This window comes from Ovis aries, chromosome 3 (assembly GCF_016772045.2).
Source record: "Ovis aries strain OAR_USU_Benz2616 breed Rambouillet chromosome 3, ARS-UI_Ramb_v3.0, whole genome shotgun sequence".
NCBI classification, from domain to species: Eukaryota; Metazoa; Chordata; class Mammalia; order Artiodactyla; family Bovidae; genus Ovis; species Ovis aries.
The window spans coordinates 56,374,854-56,396,153 of record NC_056056.1 but is presented as its reverse complement, the minus strand read 5'-3'; the positions used below and the strand labels follow the sequence as shown (position 1 = coordinate 56,396,153).

Here is a 21,300-nt window from a genome sequence, read left to right as displayed (position 1 = left end):
CATTAATTTCCTCTCTTGATTTTTCTAAAACAATCTCAATGTGATTTGATATTTCAAATAGTATCTTTATCTGTTGTTAGTGATAGAACATGCGTCCGTTCATCTTCAAACAGATGCACTAGACTAAGACTGCAAAAGTATGAGCCTTCTGATCGAGAATTCTGAACACCCTCCTACTGCTCATGTCATTAAATCCAAATTATTCTGCTGGGTGTCGTGACACTCTTCTCCTGTCCATGTTAGTTCCTTCTCTGCCCACACAATTGCCCTTTTTAATTAGGCTGGTCTCTCAGTCATCTGAGGCTTAAGATGGTCGTCTCAGCACATCTTAGACTGTGCTAGAACGCATGTGCATGTCTTTGTCCACCTGTTCCCTTTGCCCCTCTTGATTTCTACAAACAAGTGAGTAATTCCTTACCTGCTTTTAGGTGCTGGGGTGAATTAGATGAGTCAAATCTAAGTTGTCTCATTATTACACAGTTTTAATCGCAGTTTATTACATAATTTTATGATTTGAACATGTGTATTGGACAAAGGTAAACAAGTTAGAGCCTGTAAAGAAATTAGCTATTTCCTGAGTTTTGCATTTGTAAACCTCAATCTATTTGCTGACGGTCAGTATCATGATTCAGTATGCATTTAGATCTAACTTTAACTAGAGAAGAGTAATGGCTTGCTTTGCTTCTGGTTTGATTAACCAGAAATGGTAAAAATAACTGATAAGGAAGTCCTAGAATATTAGACTAAAGCATAACTTCCAAGTTTCTTCAATAATACAGTGCTCTACGGTCAGTGGTTTGCAAAGTATGGTCCTTGGAACAGCAGCATCAACATTATGTGGGAATTGCAAATTCTCAGGCCTCCTCCAGACCAACTGAATCAGAAACTGGGGGTGGTTAACAATCTACATTTTAGCAAACCCTTTAGGGCCTGCTGGAGAACCACTGTTTTAGCCCCATGGCCTACAACTGTGATTGAATATTGGGATCATCTCATGAGTTTTAAAGAAACGCTGTTGCTTGGGCTGCACAACAAACCAATTAAATATAACTCTGGGGGTGGGTCTTGGATGATTCTAGAAGCCAAAGCTGAGAACCACTGCTCTAGGTTCTTCAGATTTTTGTATAAAATGAAATAATCATCCACTAAATTGTAACATCGCCAAAATGGTGTGTGTGTGTGTGTGTGTGTGTGTGTGTGTGTGTGTGTACGTCTGTGTGTGTGTTGAAAGGAAGACAATCTGAAACTGGGATTTTTGATGATTCCAAGTGAAAATACTAAAGATCCGTGGTGTTTCCACTTGATTGAAATTTCTACATGGACTAGCCCAAGAAAGCTGTCAATGTATTAGACAACCTGGGGAGGTTTCTGATAATGTGGCTTGAAATGATCTTTTCCTTATTATATAATATACGCCTCATTGTAGTGTTTTTTTTTTTTAATAGTTATGACTTCATGTAACTAGAAACACTTTCACTTGAGAAAGCTGATATTTATCTGCATATTGTTTTAGGCTATTAAACATGTAATTTAGATGAAAGGATAGAATAGCTTTAGTTCGAAATTTTAAAAGCTGTCTAAAAATTATTTTAACATAACAGGCTTAGAAACTATCTGAAAACCAACTCAATCACTTAGAAAGTAATAAGGCCTGAGCCCAGTATAGACTTTTATATAGTCCTAAGTCACATAACTACGTTTCATAGGATTCTAATCCCAACAGGTATCTCACAAGAATGGGTTCTTTGGTTATACAGGCTACAGTCCATAGTGCAAAGAATCAGACATAGCCGAAGTGATTTAGCATACACTCAGGCACCTAGAAGGCTAGGAAAGGAACTACTTCCTGCCTTCTAAGCAGGATCAGGCTTTGCTTTTGCATGGGACTCCTTGCAGCAATCCAAAAGCTACCCCAAGCTGTCCTTTCCCAAGGTGACAACTCAAATGCTAAGACATGAGATAAACAATGCGTCCACTCTGGCTTAAGAGGAGTCAATATTCCTTCCAATAAGTTTAAGCATAGATTTTAGGGTTCCTGCAGAGACACGCCCAGAGAAAGAACCAGTGTACTATGGGAAGTACAAAGCTATGGCTCCCCACAGCTTATTTATAATTCATTTTTAGTTCCTCTCAATGCAGATATAATTTAGAAGTCAGGGGTCATTTTTATCATAAGCAATGTTGCCTAGAAACAACTGATATACTACTTTGTATCAGGTTACCAGGGGAACAGAGCTTCAGAGTTAACCAAAGGTCAGATTCTCATGAGAAGAGTGAGATCCTCTAAAGCAATGCTTCCCACATTTGCATGTTCTAACACGTCTGAACAATGATAACATTTTATAAGGCACACTGGGGGAAGACTTAATTATAATTTCTTTGTACTATAATAAGAAAAATAAAATATGAAATATTCAGGGAAATATTCAATATTGAATTTTATGAAAAGTCCAGATAAAGTCTTAGCTCATAAACAACTGCAACTGTGACCATAGCTTTTTTGAAGTAGATACTGCATTTTTAATCAAGACATGATGTGTAGTTGGTTCAAATTCTTAAAAATCACTACTGCTAAGGAATACTGCTTATAGAAACAGGAGATAGCAAGTGGCAGGTGATGATTTATTGCTCTGTCTCCAATGAATAGAAACTCCCTTCTCCACTGATCAGAATTTGGATCATCTGTTCTTCTGAAATTATGTGCCAAAGGTACCTGCTGCTGCTGCTGCTGCTAAGTCACTTCAGTCGTGTCCGACTCTGTGCGACCTCATAGACGGCAGCCCACCAGGCTCCCCCGTCCCTGAGATTCTCCAGGCAAGAACACTGGAGTGAGTTGCCATTTCCTTCTCCAATGTATGAAAGTGAAAAGTAAAAGTGAAGCTGCTCAGTCATGTCCGACTCTTCGCGACCCTATGGACTGCAGCCTACCAGGCTCCTCCACCCATGGGATTTTCCAGGCAAGAGTACTGGAGTCGGGTGCCATCGCCTTCTCCGGCCAAAGGTACCACCATTCTTTAATTCTAACAGCTTTTCCTTTTCTTTCTTTGATGATTGCCATTTTGAAATTTCTTATTACAAAATGACTTAAAACCCAGTCAAGCATTTCCACATGAAGTATTTCAGAAACAATGGTGAAGCTTTCGCTCAGACATAGATGTTACTCTGTTTGACTTCATAACTTTTACTTAAGTTTAAATTCTTAATGACTTAAAAAAATCATTAGAGAGCCATTTGAAATTTTACCTTTCCAAAGTTGAATTTTTGCTGTGAATTCCTAATCTTTGTCAGTATGTGTTAATATGTTTTCAGGAACCTTTAATAATTTTTTATAAAGTTCATTCAGGTACTCAAATGTCAGTTAAGTAACCCAGCTGTGAAACTAAAAACTGACTTTTAGTAAATCCATAAAGTTGAATCATTTGCAAAATATGTTCCAATTCTTAACAAAATTCTGCCTTGGGATCACCTATGCACTTAAGTCTGAAACAACAAATAATGGTACTCTGTTCCTATGTCTTTGTAAAAGGTGTAAAAACAAAAGGTCAGGTGGTGACTTGGATTTTATTATAGTTACAATTTTGATAATATTATTTAATTTGGAATTCATAACTGCAGAGAAACATTTACAGATGGGAGTTCCTTTGTGAATAAAATAATGTGTTATGTATCTTAATCTCAGAATTATCAGAATAAACTCTACATGGAAAATGTATTTTAAAGAAGTATTTCCATAATATCTCATTTTCTTTGGATATTTCAACATCAGTAGCTTTCCTCCCTAAGAACAAACTTCTTCCAAATATTTCATTACAGGGATTGTAGAGCTGTTATCTAGCAGTTATTAATGTCTGCACAGTCATCAATATGCAGTAAAATTTTAATAATGTCCTTGGATGTGGTCATCTCTGTTATGTAACATGTGGAGCTAATGGTATTACTGATTGATTTCCTTTGCTTTTCTGGTTCCAAATAGAATAAATAATTTCCACACAGACTGGTAAAATTGCAATTCTGCAAAAGAAAGTCTTTCTGACATTAGATATTAACTTTGTAATTTTTTTTTTTTGTTGGTTTCACAAAGTGGCATGCAGGAATCTTAGTTCCTAGACCAGAGACTGAACCTGTACCTCCTGCAGTGGAAGCAGAGGTCATAACCAGTGGACTGCCAGGGAAGTCCCTGAAATTTGAATTCTTGCACTCCTAGCTTCTTGAGCTTCTTGATCAGATGGTAATCTAAAAATGGAATTTGGTTTCACATTTTGTTCTTGCACATGCCTTTGAAAGTTCAAACCCTTTAGGGGCAGGGTGGATATCTTTCAGGAAGGTGTTGATATAGCTTTCTCAGTGCTACTGATTCATTTGATAACATTTTCATACTAATGAGACATTTTTTAAAAAGGACAGGAAAATTACTGTGGTTCATAAATCCAATTTGAGTTATCCTAATTCTGTTGCCTAATTGCTAATCTTTTCTTTTTTGAACACTGTGTTTATCTTATTTAATTTATTCCATTTCCTCTCTGAGCATAACTTTGTACAGGTGTCTCAGTAATGGTATGACATATCTTTGTGTTTGTTTTTTTTTTTTTTGCTATGAGAGTACAACTTCCAGTGATTCCTAGTTGGTATCTCAGTTCCACCTCTCTTCATCAATTTTCTATTGAGAAGAAAGCATTATTTTGCATTTGTTCTGGAAAAATTCAATAGGTTTATCTGAGAACAGATTATTGTGCTAGATTTGGAAATTATAGAAAATGTTTCTATGCCTTCCATTACTCTTTGAAGCAAATTCTCAGTCTCATGGGGGTCTCATGGACTCCTAAGAGTTTCATTTTGAGAGGCAGTAGAGCAGAGAAATTAAGAGTATACATTCCGAAGTCAGCCAGACTGTCATTTACTTATTGTACAATCTGGGGCAAGTTAATTAACCATTTTATGTCTTATCTGTAAAAGAGAGGTAATAAATACATTTATTTCACATTATTGTGAGGATTAAAAATATATATACACACTGTGCTTGGAATGTAGTAAACACCAATAAATCATCACTTTTTATGACATGAAAATGTGATGGTTCTGCTTAGTGTCCTCTCACAAAATGGGTATATAACCAACAGCCATTCCTCCATACCTCATGGCTACTTCTCAATTACAATCTCTCTTGTTCAAGGTCAAAGTCCTAACAAAATGGAATTACTTTGTCTTGATCTGTGTTCTCTATGCCTTTCACCCTCTCTAGTTTCTGATTTAACCTAGTTTCCTCTAACTCTCCCTGGACCTAAACAGAGTCACCATTATGCCCTCCTGCTGGACAAGATAATCTATAGCATGTCTGTATACAGTCCATGGAATTCTCTAGGCCAGAATACTGGAGTGGATAGCCTTCTCCTTCTTCAGGGCTCTTCCCAACCCAGGGATCAAACCCAGGTCTCCTGCATTGAAGGCAGATTCTTTATCAGCTGAGCCACAAGGGAAGCCCAAGAATACTGGAGTGGGTAGCCTATCCTTTTCCAGAGGATCTTCCTGACCCAGGAATTGAACCAGGGTCTCCTGCATTGCAGGCGGATTCTTTACCAACTGAGCTACCAGGGAAGTCCCACCAGAGCAATATTCCAACATATTTACAAAAGCTTATTCTTGACAAAATTGTTATGCCTAACATATTCTACTAGGTTGATTCTTTAGAATAAACTTGATAAATATAACTATTTTTCTCACTTAAAGGGACTGTGGTAGAAATTAATGTTGTAGAACCACACATTTAACGTATTTTACTAAACTTAAAAAATTATGTGAAGATATTATATTTTATCATATTACTTTTAAAAGGCAGTTGATATAACATGTCCTTATCTCATTGATCCAGTATTTACTACTTTTAACTTCCAATTTAGCTGCTTTCTACTACATAGCATCCAAATAATCATCCTTACTCATAAGGTTGATAATATTTGGAGTTCAGGCTGGGAGGAAAATTTAACATCCAACCTAAAACATGATAAAATGACAAACTGTGATTAGAACAATATCTTCTTAAATGAGTCCAGAAAAGTATAAAGCATCAATTCAATTCTCTTAGTAAAAGTTCATTAGCCCAGAAAGGCAATTAATTTCCTGAATCACATTAAAAAAAACTGTTTCCATATTCATCTTCAATACTTCATCTTCTGCCAGTAAACAGATAAGAATCAATTTTATGTTTGGCAAAATCTGATCTGACTCCTCTCATAATGGGCAATTAATCACAAATGGCACTCCTTGATGTCTGGATTATTGGATATTTTTTTAAAAAGAGGAAATTGTGTCTCTTCTGGGGAGCTGATCTCTGGCTGTGACCCTCCCGGTGGATGTCGACCATCCAGAAACCCAAGAAGTCTTGGTTAGCAACGAAGTCTGCAATCTTGGGAAAGAAGAATGGAACTGGAGGAATCAACCTGCCTGATTTCAGGCTCTACTACAAAGCCACAGTCATCAAGACAGTATGGTACTGGCACAAAGACAGAAATATAGATCAGCGGAACAAAATAAAAAGCCCAGAGATAAATCCACACACCTATGGACACCTTATCTTCGACAAAGGAGGCAAGAATATACAATGGAGAAAAGACAATCTCTAACAAGTGGTGCTGGGAAAACTGGTCAGCCACTTGTAAAAGAATGAAACTAGAACACTTTCTAACACCATACACAAAAATAAACTCAAAATGGGTTAAAGATCTAAACGTAAGACCAGAAACTACTAAACTCCTAGAGGAAAACATAGGCAAAACACTCTCTGACATAAACCACAGCAGGATCCTCTATGACCCATCTTCCAGAATACTGGAAATAAGAGCAAAAATAAATAAATGGGACCTAATTAAAGTTAAAAGCTTCTGCACAACAAAGGAAACTATAAGCAAGGTGAAAAGACAGCCTTCAGAATGGGAGAAAATAATAGCAAACGAAGCAACTGACAAACAACTAATCTCAAAAATATACAAGCAACTCCTGCAGCTCAATTCCAGAGAAATAAAAGACCCAATTAAAAAGGGGACCAAAGAACTAAACAGACATTTCTCCAAAGAAGACATACAGATGGCTAACAAACACATGAAAAGATGCTCAACATCACTCATTATTAGAGAAATGCAAATCAAAACCACAATGAGGTACCATTTCATGCCAGTCAGAATGGCTGCTATCCCAAAGTCTATAAGCAATAAATGCTGGAGAGGGTGTGGAGAAAAGGGAACCCTCTTACACTGTTGATGAGAATGCAAACTAGTACAGCCACTATGGAGAATAGTGTGGGATTCCTTAAAAAACTGGAAATAGAACTTCCATACGACCCAGCAATCCCACTGCTGGGCATACACACCAAGGAAACCAGGATTGAAAGAGACACGTGTACCCCAATGTTCATTGCAGCACTGTTTATAATAGCCAGGACATGGAAGCAACCTAGACGTCTGTCAGCAGACGAATGGATAAGAAAGCTGTGGTACATATACACAATGGAGTATTACTCAGCCATTAAAAAGAATACATTTGAATCAGTTCTAATGAGATGGATGAAACTGGACCCTATTATACAGAGTGAAGTAAGCGAGAAAGAAAAACACCAATACAGTATACTAACGCATATTATGGAATTTAGAAAGATGGTAACGATAACCCTGTATGTGAGACAGCAAAAGAGACACAGATGTGTAGAGCAGACTTTTGGACTCTGAGGGAGAGGGAGAGGGTGGGATGATTTGGGAGAATGGCATTGAAACATGTATACTATCATGTAAGTAATGAATCACCAGTCTATGTTCGATGCAGGATACAGGATGCTTGGGGCTGGTGTACGGGGATGTTCCAGAGAGATGATATGGGGTGGGAGGTGGGAGGGGGGTTCATGTTTGGGAACTCATGTACACTCGTGGCGGATTCATGTCAATGTATGGCAAAACCAATACAGTATTGTAAAGTAAAATAAAGTAAAAATTAAAATTTAAAAAAAAGAGACACAGATGTATAGAACAGCCTTTTGGACTCTGTGGGAGAGGGCAAGGGTGGGATGATATGGATGAATGGCATTGAAACATGTGTATTATCATATGTGAAATGAATCGCCAGTCTAGGTTCGATGCATGATACAGGGTGCTCAGGGCTGGTGCACTGGGATGACCCAGAAGGATGGGGTGGGGAGGGAGGTGGGAGGGGGGTTTAGGATGGGGAACACATGTACATTCATGGTGGAGGCAAGTCAATGTATGGCAAAACCAATACAATATTGTAAAGTAAAATAAATAATAAATAAACAGAAAAAAAAGAGGAAACTATGAAAGCATTTCACATATTACTCAAGAAGTATTTGTAAAAATTAACAAATGAACTGTTTTTTTCTGAGTCATTGTTTAAGATTCATAACCTCTTCTCCAAAAACTTACAAAAAACTAGAAAAAAACCAGTAAGGTACTGGCGGAATAACAATACTATTAAAGGGATTTTTTTTAACATGAAATGGCTTTATATTCCATTGTATGTTAATTCCGCCATCTTAAAAAATCAAGTATGCCTCTTATTTTAAGAAAAGCACATGTATACATGTAGCTGATTCATGCTGCTGTATAGCGGAAACTGAAACAACATTGGTGGGGAAACTAAGATCCCATACGTCATGGGGTGTGGCCAAAAAAACCCCAAAAGCAAACAAACAAAAAACCTCTAAACAGCAAAAAAAGAAACTACAGTGCTGAGTAAGGAAGAAGAGAACTCCTAAAAGAAATTTTTATCTTCCTGTTCAGCAGAGACTGGGGAAGGCAGCTCAAAGAATTTGGTGGCAAAGCTCAACTACAATCACCTTCAAGGAAAGACCATCTCAACAACTGTATTCATTCCAACTAAACAACCATGGGCTTCCCAGGTGGTGCTAGTGGTAAAGAACCTGTCTTCCCATGCAGGAGACATAAGAGATGTAGGTTCGATCCCTAGGTGGGAAGATCCCCTGGAGGAGGGCATGGCAACCCACTCCAGTATTCCTGCCTGGAGAATCCCATGGACAGAGGAGCCTGGAGGGCTACAGTGTAATTAGGGCCGCAAAGAATCAGACACGACTGAAGTGACTTAGCACACACGTATGCAAACAACCATAGAGGAAGGTTGGCATCACCTTTAAGTCCTATATGCCTCTTGTGCTCAACTTTAAATCAGTCCAGAGACTCACATTTGGGTGACTCTTCAAATTATTTCAACAACAAATGTGTGTTTAGTAACAATAGAGAGTATATGTGAGTGTGTGTGTACTATTAATCTATATAAATACCTGAAATTATCATTCATTTTACTTTAAAAAACTTTATTTCTACTCTATTAAGGAAAGCTGAAATGACAAGTAAAAAAAAATCACGTATCATCCATTTTTTAATGCATGCCCTCTTCTTTTCTCAGTAATCACAAAATATCAAAATTGTTTGTAATACTGATTAAAGAAAATGGTATTATATTAATATAACATATAAGAAGCACAGCAGTATACCACTCCATAAAAAGTCTATAAGATAAATGGGCAAAATAAGTAAAACTGTTATGATTAAGATTCGTCATTGGATGATAACCAAAATTATAATTTATCCTGTAAATTAATACCCAATTGATTATTGATAACACTTGCAACCTTATTTGTAATTTTTACTGCTAAATAAATTGCTTCATAAAAGAGAACTCACTTCAGATTATATGTATCGTATTCAATGGAAGATCTTGGCACTGCAGAGATCATATAAAGAAATCCGATGTGTTCGTTTTCACGGATTATTTTAGCGATCTGCAAGGGATCTCCAATGTTGGCTTTAATGACTTCTTCTCGGTCATGGAAATAGTACTTAGGGTAAGTTAAGGAACTAGCCTCGTAAAGGCCTCTTCTTCCAATGCTGGTACGTGACAGTTTAGCAGGAGAGGGAGACAACGAGTCAGCAGAGGGCCTCTGGGTCTAAACAAAGCCAATTTTTCAAAAAGTGAGTTTTTTATACATAGTATCAAGGTATATATGTCAATCCCAATCTCCCAATTTATCCCACTTCCCTCTTTATCTCTCGGTGTCCATACATTTGTTCTCTTATATCTGTGTTTCTGTTTCTGCTTTGCAACCATATTCCAATAAAAATTAACTTAAGAAATAGGGGCTTCCCTGGTGGCTCAGGCGTAAAGAAACTGCCTGCCAACGCAGGAGACATGGGTGGGGTTCGGTACCTGGTCCAGGAAGATTCCACACTGTAGCGGAGCAAAGAACCTTGATAGACACAACTATTGGGCCTGCGCTCTGGAGCCCAGGAACCGCAACTACTGAGCCCATGTGCCCCAACCACCGAAGCCAGCACACCCTAGCGCCTGTGCTCCACAGCAAGAAGCCACAGCAAGAAAGAGTAGCCCCTGCTTGCCACAACTAGAGAAAAGCCCGAGTGGCAACGGAGACCCAGTACAGCCAATAAGTAAATAAACAAAATTATTTTAAAAATAAAATTAAAAAATAAAACCCAAGTAAAAAACATGAGCTTTGGGGGTGGGGTGGGGTGGGGGGAACTATATATATAAATGACAACTATTAACCTCCAGGACTAATTACCACACTGCCTATGTCTAGGGCATAAAGGCAAGTATTTTTTAACTGAAAATTTTCTAATAATCATTTGGCAGTGATAGATCCCTGTCAGGACCCCTACCCAGATATCTGTCCTCCTCTCACAAACCGCCCCCCGCGACGACTCCCATTGCCTTCTCCCCTTCCCTTTTCAGTGTTTCTCACATCAGAATGCTCCCAACTTCCTGGTATTCATGGGAGCCCAGCACTCCACTTTCGGAGAAGGCGATGGCACCCCAATCCAGTGTTTTTGCCTGAAGAATCCCAGGGACGGGGGAGCCTGGTGGGCTGCCGTCTATGGGGTCACACAGAGTCGGACACGACTGAAGCGACTTAGCAGCAGCAGCAGCAGCAGCACTCCCCTTGCTCAGCTGCTCTGCATCTCCCCTGACCATGGCCTTTCCCTTCAACATCCTCTTCCTTCTGACGACCATGATGTTTTCCTGTGAGTGACATCTTGGACCACTGTCATCACAACTCATGACAAACTATTTTTCAGTGACTGTGAAGGGCTGGGTACATTGGGAGTCAATATGTCATAGCCTTAGAGAAGGAGATATATAGCTAACTTACACTTGCTTTTCTGGAGTCAGTGCTTCTCACAGGTCAGTGTGCAGGAGAATTTCCCCAGGGCTTTCTGTTCAAAGGGAGATTTGCCAGCCAGTGGCGGGGCGGGGCGGCGGGGGTAGGGTGGGGTGGGGGGGTGGTCAGGGGGGCGGCCGCTGGGCGGGGGTCGGCGTGGGCGGGGGAGGGCGGGGGACGGCCGCGGGGGGCGGGGGCCAGAGCCTGAGATTCTGCATTTCTCACTTGCTCCCAAGAAATGCCATGCTGCTGGTCCTTGACCACAAGTGGAGCCCCAAGGCCAAGCCTCAAGGCAAAGCCCCAGCACATTCACATACTTGAGTGCCTGCATACACGCTCAATTATGTCTGACTCTGCAACACCATGGACGGTAGCCCACAAGACTCATACTGTTGAGCTTTGCTCCAATTCCTGGGTCCCACTGTCTGCCCTCAGTTCCACCCCAGCTCCTTTGCTCCTGCCCCTTTGGGACAGCGTCACAAATCCTCTCTTCCTGAGGAGGAGGTTGATGACTGTGTTTGAGGGAATGTGACATCAACTTATTTAACTTATATGCAGAGTAGATCATGAGAAACGCTGGGCTGGAAGAAACACAAGCTGGAATCAAGATTGCCGGGAGAAATATCAATAACCTCAGGTATGCAGATAACACCACCCTTATGGCAGAAAGTGAAGAGGACCTAAAAGCCTCTTGATGAAAGTGAAAGTAGAGTGAAAAGCTGGCCTAAAGCTCAACATTCAGAAAACGAAGATCATGGCATCCAGTCCCATCACTTCATGGGAAATAGATGGGGAAACAGTGGATACACTGTCCGACTTTATTTTTTGGGGCTCCAAAATCACTGCAGATGGTGACTGCAGCCATGAAATTAAAAGACGCTTACTCCTTGGAAGAAAAGTTATGACCAACCTAGATAGTATATTCAAAAGCAGAGACGTTACTTTGCCGACTATGGTCTGTCTAGTCAAGGCTATGGTTTTTCCAGTGGTCATGTATGGATGTGAGAGTTGGACTGTGAAGAAGCCTGAGCGCCGAAGAATTGATGCTTTTGAAGTGTGTTGTTGGAGAAGACTCTTGAGAGTCCCATGGACTGCAAGGAGATCCAACCAGTCCATTCTGAAGGAGATCAGCCCTGGGATTTCTTTGGAAGGAATGATGCTAAAGCTGAAACTCCAGTACTTTGGCCACCTCATGTGAAGAGTTGACTCATTGGAAAAGACTCTGATGCTGGGAGGTATTGAAGGCAGGAGGAGAAGGGGATGACCAAGGATGAGATGGCTGGATGGCGTCACTGACTCGATGGACATGAGTCTGAGTGAACTCCGGGAGTTGATGATGGACAGGGAGGCCTGGCGTGCTGCGGTTCATGGGGTCACAAAGAGTCGGACACGACTGAGCGACTGAACTGAACTGACATCAACTCCAACAGTCGCCCTTCGTCTCTCTGACAGGACTGACTGGCTTTAAGATAAAAGACTCACCACTGGAGACCCGCTTTGATGAACAATTGAGGTTCACATATAAATGACATTTTTATTGTGTATTAGCATAGTTAGTGGAAGCTGCCATTTGCACAGGAGAGTTACTACCATAAGCCCTCTGGGACAACCTCTCCAAAAGATGTGTATTCATAGAGGTCATTATTCCCCATTTCTGATTAAATACCCCACTGAGTAGGAGTTTCAGAAGAGAATTCTGGAAAGTTCAGAGCTAAAGGAAATACTTCTTTGAACTCAAAAGATAAAACGTGCTTCTTTTACTTACTGACCAAGGATAGTAGCAAAGGCACTGTTTTCTTATGTAAAAGAAGAGACCAAACTGGATGCCAGAACCAGAGAAAACACACATTGCTTTGTCCTAATGTTTCAACGTGAGCTGCGATCAACTTTTTTTGAGACAAGAGTGCTAATACTTTAACAGGAAATGTTTTTATTATATTCCTTAAAAAGTATACTGCATTCTTTTTTTTTTTTTTACAGATTATTTATTTATTTATTTATTTTTTAATGCTTTTTTTTAAATTATTTTTTTTTAATTTTAAAATCTTTAATTCTTACATGCGTTCCCAAACATGACCCCCCCTCCCACCTCCCTCCCCACAACATCTCTCTGGGTCATCTCCATGCACCAGCCCCAAGCATGCTGCACCCTACGTCAGACATGGACTGGCGATTCAATTCTTACATGATAGTATACATGTTAGAATTCCCATTCTCCCAGATCATCCCACCCTCTCCCTCTCCCTCTGAAGTGAAAGATTTCTTCAACAATAGGCCTACATAGTTACATTTTATTTCTAATTATGTAACTCGGTGTGAAGATGTCATTCAATTTAAACAGTCACCCAAGTTTGGATTTTGCAGGGGTTGGGGGAGGGAAATAAAATGTAGAAGAACTATCTATCATACTCTTCTATGATGGATGCCCAGTCCAACTGATAATGTGCTCATGTGCTTAGTCGTGGCTGACTCTTTGTGATCCCATGGACTGTAGCCTGCCAAGTTCCTCTGGCCATCGAATTTTCCAGGCAAGCATATTGGAGTGGGTTGCCATTTCCTTCTCCAACTGATAATCAATCTTCCATAATTACCAGAAGCAAACCCTTTAACTTTCCTCCATCCCTCCCTCCTTCCTCATTTATTCCCTCCCTTCCTTCCTTCCTTCTTTCCTTCCTTCATCTCCCAGGAAATCCTCATTGTTACATATCCATTCTAAACTCATTCTGAGAAATCAATACCCAGAAAAATAAATATTTTTCAAAGTAAATATCCTTCTTTTAAATGAAATATCCCCTTTTTTCCACATTTCCCTTCAAACTCTCTTTACTGAATTCTTCACTTAGTTGCAGTTACAATCAAACATAACCCGTGATGTATTCCTTTTCAGTTGCTTCCTTCATTCCAGATGTGCACAAAATCTCTTTTTAATTTTTTTAATTAAAAAAAATTGTTTCTGGAGTTGATCTGGGGGGCTTCCATGGTGGCTCAGGGGTAAAGAATCTGCCTGCCAATGCAGGAGATGCAGGTTCAATCCCTGGGTTGGGAAGATCCCCTGGAGAAGGAAATAGCAACTCGCTCCAGTATTCTTGCCTGGGAAATCCCATGGACAGGGGAGCCTGGCCAGCTACAGTCCATGGGGTTGCAGAGTCAGACACAACTTAAGTGGCTAAGCATGCATGCACAGCTGATTTACAATGTTGTATTAACTTCTACTGGACAGCAAAGTGATTCAGTTATGCATATGTGTGTGCATGCTAGATCACGTCAGCTATATCCGACTCTTTGTGACCCCATGGAATATAGCCCGCCAGGCTCCTCTGTCCATGGGTTTCTCCAGGCAAGAATACTGGAGTGGGTTGCCATGACCTTCTCCAGGGGACCTTCCCCACCCAGGGATTGAACCTGAATCTCTTATATCTCATGCAGTGGAAGGCAGGTTCTTTATCACTAGTGCCATCAGGGAAGCCCTCAGTCAAACATATATATATTCTTTTTCATATTCTTTCCCATTATGGTTTATCACAGGATATCGAATGTAGTTCCCTGTGCTATACAGTAGGACCTTGCTGTTTATACTCCCTATATATAATAGTGTGCATAATCTCTCTTTTTAAAATTCAACCTACTTTATATCAAATGAATTAACAACCTTTCTCAGCCCCACTTAAAATATCTCATTTTCTCTAATTTCCAGAAATCAAAGTTATACAATTTCATGTAAAGATTTCACTTGCCAATGCAAGAAATGCAAGAGATCTGGGTTTGATCCCTGAATCAGGAAGATGCCCTGGAGGAGGGAATGGCAACCCACTCCAGTATTCTTGCTTGGAGAATTCCATGGGCAGAAGAGCCTGGTGGGCTACAGTCCATGGGGTCACAAAGAGTCAGCGACTGAGCGACTGAACACACACACACACACACACACACACACACACACACACACACACACACACACAAGTTCATGCAGTTTATTATATGATATTCTCTCAGGATGATCTCAACCAAACCCATGGGTGAGCCTTCTTCCAGCTGGCTTTCAAGTCCACAGTTGTCCCATCTTATCTGCCTTGCTAGCTTTCCACTCATTCCTCTGAGTTCAGTGCAATTCCTTAGGATAGTTTTTCTTCCACCAATGGTCATTCTGGCCACCAGATATAAGCATCCATTCTGTTCAGTTTTCCATTATTTTGTTCTTTAAATGATCAGTGAGAGCTCTTATCACACATCTACTAGGCTTAAGTGTTTACTTGTCTATTTCCCACCTCCAGATTCTGTAATTCTCAAAGACATACTTGTCCTCAACTCTTCATTCCTAGCGATCCAGCCTAAAGCCTGAAAGAGACAGCTAGCACTGAAAGATCCTCTCAATAAAAAGCTCAGAGAATTCTTGGCTCTATTGGTATTTTTATTGCAGGTGTGTCCTCCATATTTTCTCCCATTTCTGTTTTTTGTTGTTCTTGTTAAATATCTACAGGTATTCATGTAAAGCCATGCTCTAGTGATTTTGCCCCAGACCTACTATTCACTTATTCCTTCCCCACTCTATAACTCTCATCAATTATAAAAGTTGTCTCTCTAGCTGATTCAGTTTCTATTTTATTGCCCTTCACCAAGGTCTTCAAAGCTTTGGGGGAATAATGATGAAAATTTCATAAAAGTTATAGTAACATTCAAAACATTATTATATCTTCTTTTACCATGTCTTCTAGAGAACATCAGAAGACAGTGTACAGACTGAAAGTTTTCCTTTATGATTTTATCCTGTTCTTGCCTGGGAAACCCCATGGAGAGGAGAGCCTGGCTGGATACAGTCCTTGAGGTTGCAAAGAGTCAGATATGACTTAAGTGGCTGAACACACATGCACAGTTGACTTACAATGTTGTATTAACCTCTACTTGACAAATTTCCCTTAAACAGGAAGAACTGGGAGGTATGTTGCCCAAATCCATTATATAACCTAATAGAAAAAGACTTTGCCACTATCATTATGAGTTAAAAGGTTAACTCATGATAACTCAGGTTACCAATGTAGGAACTAAAATTGAAAGAATCAATGAAGCACTTTAATACTATACCTGTTTTTTCTTTTTCACAGCCTCTCCATGCTCAAGAAACTGAACAAGAGATTTTGTAGAAGATTTTTCTTCAGGACTTCTTGGAGATTTTAGGACACCAGAAGCGATTAACCGGTTTCGGTTCTGTTCATATATGTAATCAGGCATCTTATGATCTTGGTGGACTTTTAGTACTGGCTTTGGGAAATAAAGAGACATGTTAATGTCTTAAAAATTAATGTGAACTGGTCTTATTCTTAACTACCTTTGGGTTCTGGCCCTGTTAGAAATTGGTCACCTTCCAGGACTACTTCCTATCTAGGCCACAATCATTATAGCAGCTACCACCAGCCTGTCCATGGCCTGCTGCATGAGTAAGCCTTTTCTACTTCGTTTCCATTAGTTCTGCCTTTTAAACACCAATGAATACTTCTAAGGGTGATGTTATGACAGAAAGAGTGCAAAAGCATGAAATGACATACTCACTAATTGTTCAATACAGACCCCCTACCATTCACTACAACAGCTACTGTGGGAAGGATCATACACTCCTCCCACCTTACCGAAAAGTCACTGTCCACTTGCTATAGCCATAACTGGTTGAAGACCATCACAAAACCAGACAACCTGACTTTTCAAATGGGCAGAGAATCTGAGTAGACTTATTTCCAAAGAGGAAGTACAGATGACCCACAGGCTCATGAATAGACGCTAAGTATCATTAATTGTTAGGACAGTGCAAATCCAAACCATAGTGAGATATCACCTCACACCTGTCAGAACGACGGTTGTCAAAGAGACAACAAATAACAAGTGTTGCTGAAATGAAGAGAAAAGGGGAAAACTGCTGGTGGGAATGTAAGCTGGTGCAGCCTCTATGGAAAACAGTATGGAGATTCTTTAAAAAATTCAAAAAAGAACTACCATATGACCCAGCAATTCCACTCCTGGGTATTTATCTGAAGAAATTAAAATAGTAATTCAAAAAGATATATGCACCCTATGTTCACTGAGGCTTTATTTACAATAACCAGGATATGGAAGCAACCTAAGAACCCATCAATACATACACACACACACACACCGTGGAGTATTTTACTCAGCCATTGAAAAGAGTAGAATTTTGCCATTTGCAGCAACATGGATGAACTTGAAGGGTATTATGCTAAGTGAGGAGAAGGCAATGGCAACCCACTCCAGTACTCTTGCCTGGAAAATCCCATGGATAAAGGAGCCTGGTAGGCTGCAATCCATGGGGTTGTGAAGAGTCGGACACGACTGAGCAGCTTCACTTTCACTTTTCACTTTCATGCACTGGAGAAGGAAATGGCAACCCACTCAAGTGTTCTTGCCTGGAGAATCTCAGGGATGGGGGATCCTGATGGGCTGCTGTCTATGGGGTCAACACAGAGTCGGACACAACTGAAATGACTTAGCAGCAATGCTAAGTGAATTAAGTCATACAGAAAGACAAATACTGCATGATATCACTTACATGTGGAATCCAAAAATACAACAAACCAGTGAATATAACAAAAAAGAAGCAGACTCATAGATATAGAGAACTAGTAGTTATCAGTGGGGCTGAAGGGGCAACACAGAGGTTGGGGAGTGGGAGATATAAACTACTGTGTATAAGGTAGGCTATAAGAATATATTTCACAAAATCAGAAATAGAGCCAATTTTTTTAATAATTGTAAATGGAGTATAACCTTTAAAAATTGTGTATAAAATACAACAAAATTCCAGTTATAAGATAAATAAGTACTATGGATGTAATGTGCAAGATGATAGGTGCAATACATATGAAAGTTGTTAAAAGAGTCCTAAGGGTTCTTATTATAAGAAAAATTTTTTTTCTTAAATTTTGTATCTATATGAAATGATGGCTCTTCACTAAACTTATCATGGTAAACATCTCATGATGTGTGTAAGCCAAATCACTATGTTGTTGATGTCTAACTTATAGAGTACTTCATGTCTATTATATCTCAATAAAACTGGAAGAAAAAAAAAAAGAGAGGCAACCAGATTCTATATGCCAGTTTAGTCAAAGAACACTGCACTTGGTATGGAAGTATTCAGCCCCAGAAAATCAAACTCAAGACTCTAGACCTAAATACCAACATTTGGAAATATAAGAACCAGAGAAATAGGTTAGCTACCATGGTGGGGATGCAATCAACAAAACTAGACTATGGGACTATACAGAAAAATAACCAAATTTTATCAATAAAATATTTTTCCCAGGAAAAAATAAAAGAGTTGATGGAGAATTTATAAATCAAGAGACTTAAGAGAAATATCAACCAGTTAGAAGAAAAATATCAACCAGTTACTGCATAGATCTTATTTTGATCTAAATTTTAACAAGGATTTTGCAAACAAAATTATTATAAGACAATCAGGGAAATGTGAAATTTTTTAACAGTTTAAATTATTGTAACAGCTTTCCTGAGATATAATAGACATACATTAAGCTGTACTTTGGAGAAGGAAATGGCAATCCACTCCAGTATTCATGCCTGGAGAGTTCCATGGACAGAGGAGCCTGGCAGGTTACAGCCCATCGGGTTGCAAAAAGTCAGACACAACTGAGCAAGTAACACACAAACACACACACAAGCTGTACATATTTAAAGTGTCCAAACTGATGTGTTGACATAATTTGAAAGTCATATTATACATATATATATATATTTATGTTCTAGTTTTTTCATAAGATGTTTTTGGCCAACCCAATTATATATATGAAACAGAACTCAAACATGAGCCTTCTCAGGTTCCTTTACAATACTCCTCCCTAGGCAAATACGGATCTGTTTTGCATCATTATACATTAATTTGCATTTTTCCAGACTTTTATGTAAATGCAATAAAATAGTATGTATTTTTTGCCCAACCATCTTTCAGTGTAATTAATTATGCTGAGATTCCTCTATGTTGTTTCATCCATAATTCATTTTTTTTAGGCTAAGTAGGAAACACCACAATTTATTCATTCATCTCTTGATGGACATTGTGGTTGTTTCCACTTTGGGGCTTCTAAAAACAAAATGCTGGAGGGGGATCAAGATGGTGGAGTAGAAGGGCATGGAGCTCACCTCCCCAAAAACACATCAAAAATCCAGCTACAGGTGGAACGAGTCTCACAGAAAACCAGTTGGAAACTTGCAGAAGATCTACACAACCAAAGCTGCAAGAAAGATCTCCAGGTAAAGGGGTAGAAAGAGGAGGGGGTGGGAATGGCATGCTGGACAGAACTGGTACCCCTGGGAGGGATCCATAAAGGAGAGAAGTTCCACAAGATCAGACCGTCACCCCGAGAAACCCCCTGTCCTGCTGGGAGGTCTACTAGGACAGATAGAAGGCCTGGAGAAGGCTAATTTGAATTGGGAAGAGTGTGGGTGTGCTGACTTACTGTCAGGGCAGACAGAGACCACTGCTAGTCACTGATGCCATACCACACTCCCCAGTTCCAAGTACACACCATAACAGGCTCACCAAGGCAAAGTGCCAAGTCTTGGACAGACACATCCTGGGAGAGGACTCCATCTACCTGCAGAGAGATAAGCTGGAAGGCCTAGCATGTGATCCTGATCAAACCTTTGCCTGCACACACAGGGCAGGAGCAGGTCTGGTCCTCGTGGACTTTGTCAGCGTGCACACTAAGTGGGGCCACAGAAACGCACAGCAGCTAGGCTCCGAGTCCCTGGCAGACATGCCAGAGGCAGGAATACACAGGTTTTGCTTATTTCTGGCAGCAGAACTCTGGCCCTGCCCACTCTACACAGCAGTTTGGAGCTGGATCTGGGGAGGACAGTTCTGGGACAGGTCAGCAAACAGGCAGCCCAGGTCCCAGGTGGCAGCAAAACCACTTAGATTCCTGCAGCCACCAGCACCCTGGCCCAGCTTCATACCGACAGTAGATGTGGGACAAACACACAGAGAGGCAAGATCATGGGCTGCTTCTGGGTGGAACCATGGCTGCCTGCATGTGCCATCCACAGGTTCACTGTGACCATATGGGCCTCACTTGCTTTAACAGTCACCTCCTGTGGGGCAGGGCATCCACTTGTTGATGAAAAATTAATCAGTTGGTTAATGAAGAAATGGAAAGTTTTATTCAAGACATATTTGAGGATTACAACACAGACAGAGAACCTCAGAAAGCTCTGAAAATTCTTCTACTTGTTAGAAGTCAAGGCACAGTTATATAAGTGTTTTTGAGACAGAGATGCACATTAGATGTACATCAAATGACATATTGGCAGTTTACATGATCCAGATCCAAGTATGGCCACGGTGGGTCATGTGACCAAGTATGAGATCAAGAAGGAATGTTATCATTCAAAGAGCTGTCTTGTTGATTCTGGGAGATGTTGCTTTTTATGGTTGAACAGGTATTCCTCCCTCTGAGAGAGGTCTAGTTGATGCACATTGCAGATACACAAAGCACTGTGCGAGGAGAGAGAAGGACAAAGGGCAGAGAATTTTTTATGTTTCAATTCTTCTTGTCTTGCCATAAAATACAAATTTTATTTCATATACTCAAGGGCAATGGATCCTGATTAAACCCAACCTTCAGGGTTTCTACTCCCGTAACTAGAGAACAGACCCCCTCCCCAACAGGGCAGTGACAGCCATGGAGAAAAAAAGAGACCTCACCCAACATCCAGCACTGGCTCTGGAGACCACAATGTCTACCATCACAGCTACTATCAAGGGATAACAGCAAACACACTCAGGATAGATGTGGCTGGCATTCAGACCAAGCCAGCCACTACACAAAAATACAGTCTACATAGGGACACTCCTTCAAACACCAACTAGATAACTGCTTCTCCTAAATTCACAGAGACAGAGAAAGTTTAAGTGAAATGAAAAAGCAGAGGACCCATTCTCAGTTAAAAGAACAAGAGAAATTTCATGAAAGAACAAATAATGAAATAGACTTCACCACACTATTAGACCCCAAGTTCAAAAAGAAGATAATAAAAATGCTGAAGGATTTGAGAAAGACGACTGATGGAAATGCAGATCATTGTAACAA

General features: G+C 40.0%; 1 protein-coding gene across 2 annotated transcripts in view; it reads right to left on the bottom strand.

The window, feature by feature from the left end:
- DNAH6 (dynein axonemal heavy chain 6) overlaps positions 1-21,300 on the bottom strand; it is a 289,159-nt gene that overhangs the window by 262,588 nt on the left and 5,271 nt on the right. For both annotated transcript variants that reach the window (XM_004005864.5, XM_042246026.1), the window contains exons 3-4: positions 16,268-16,444; positions 9,699-9,961 (exon numbers count right to left, since the gene is read on the bottom strand). In XM_004005864.5, coding sequence (XP_004005913.3) covers positions 9,699-9,961; positions 16,268-16,444 — 440 coding nt within the window. The remainder of the gene's footprint in view (positions 1-9,698; positions 9,962-16,267; positions 16,445-21,300) is intronic.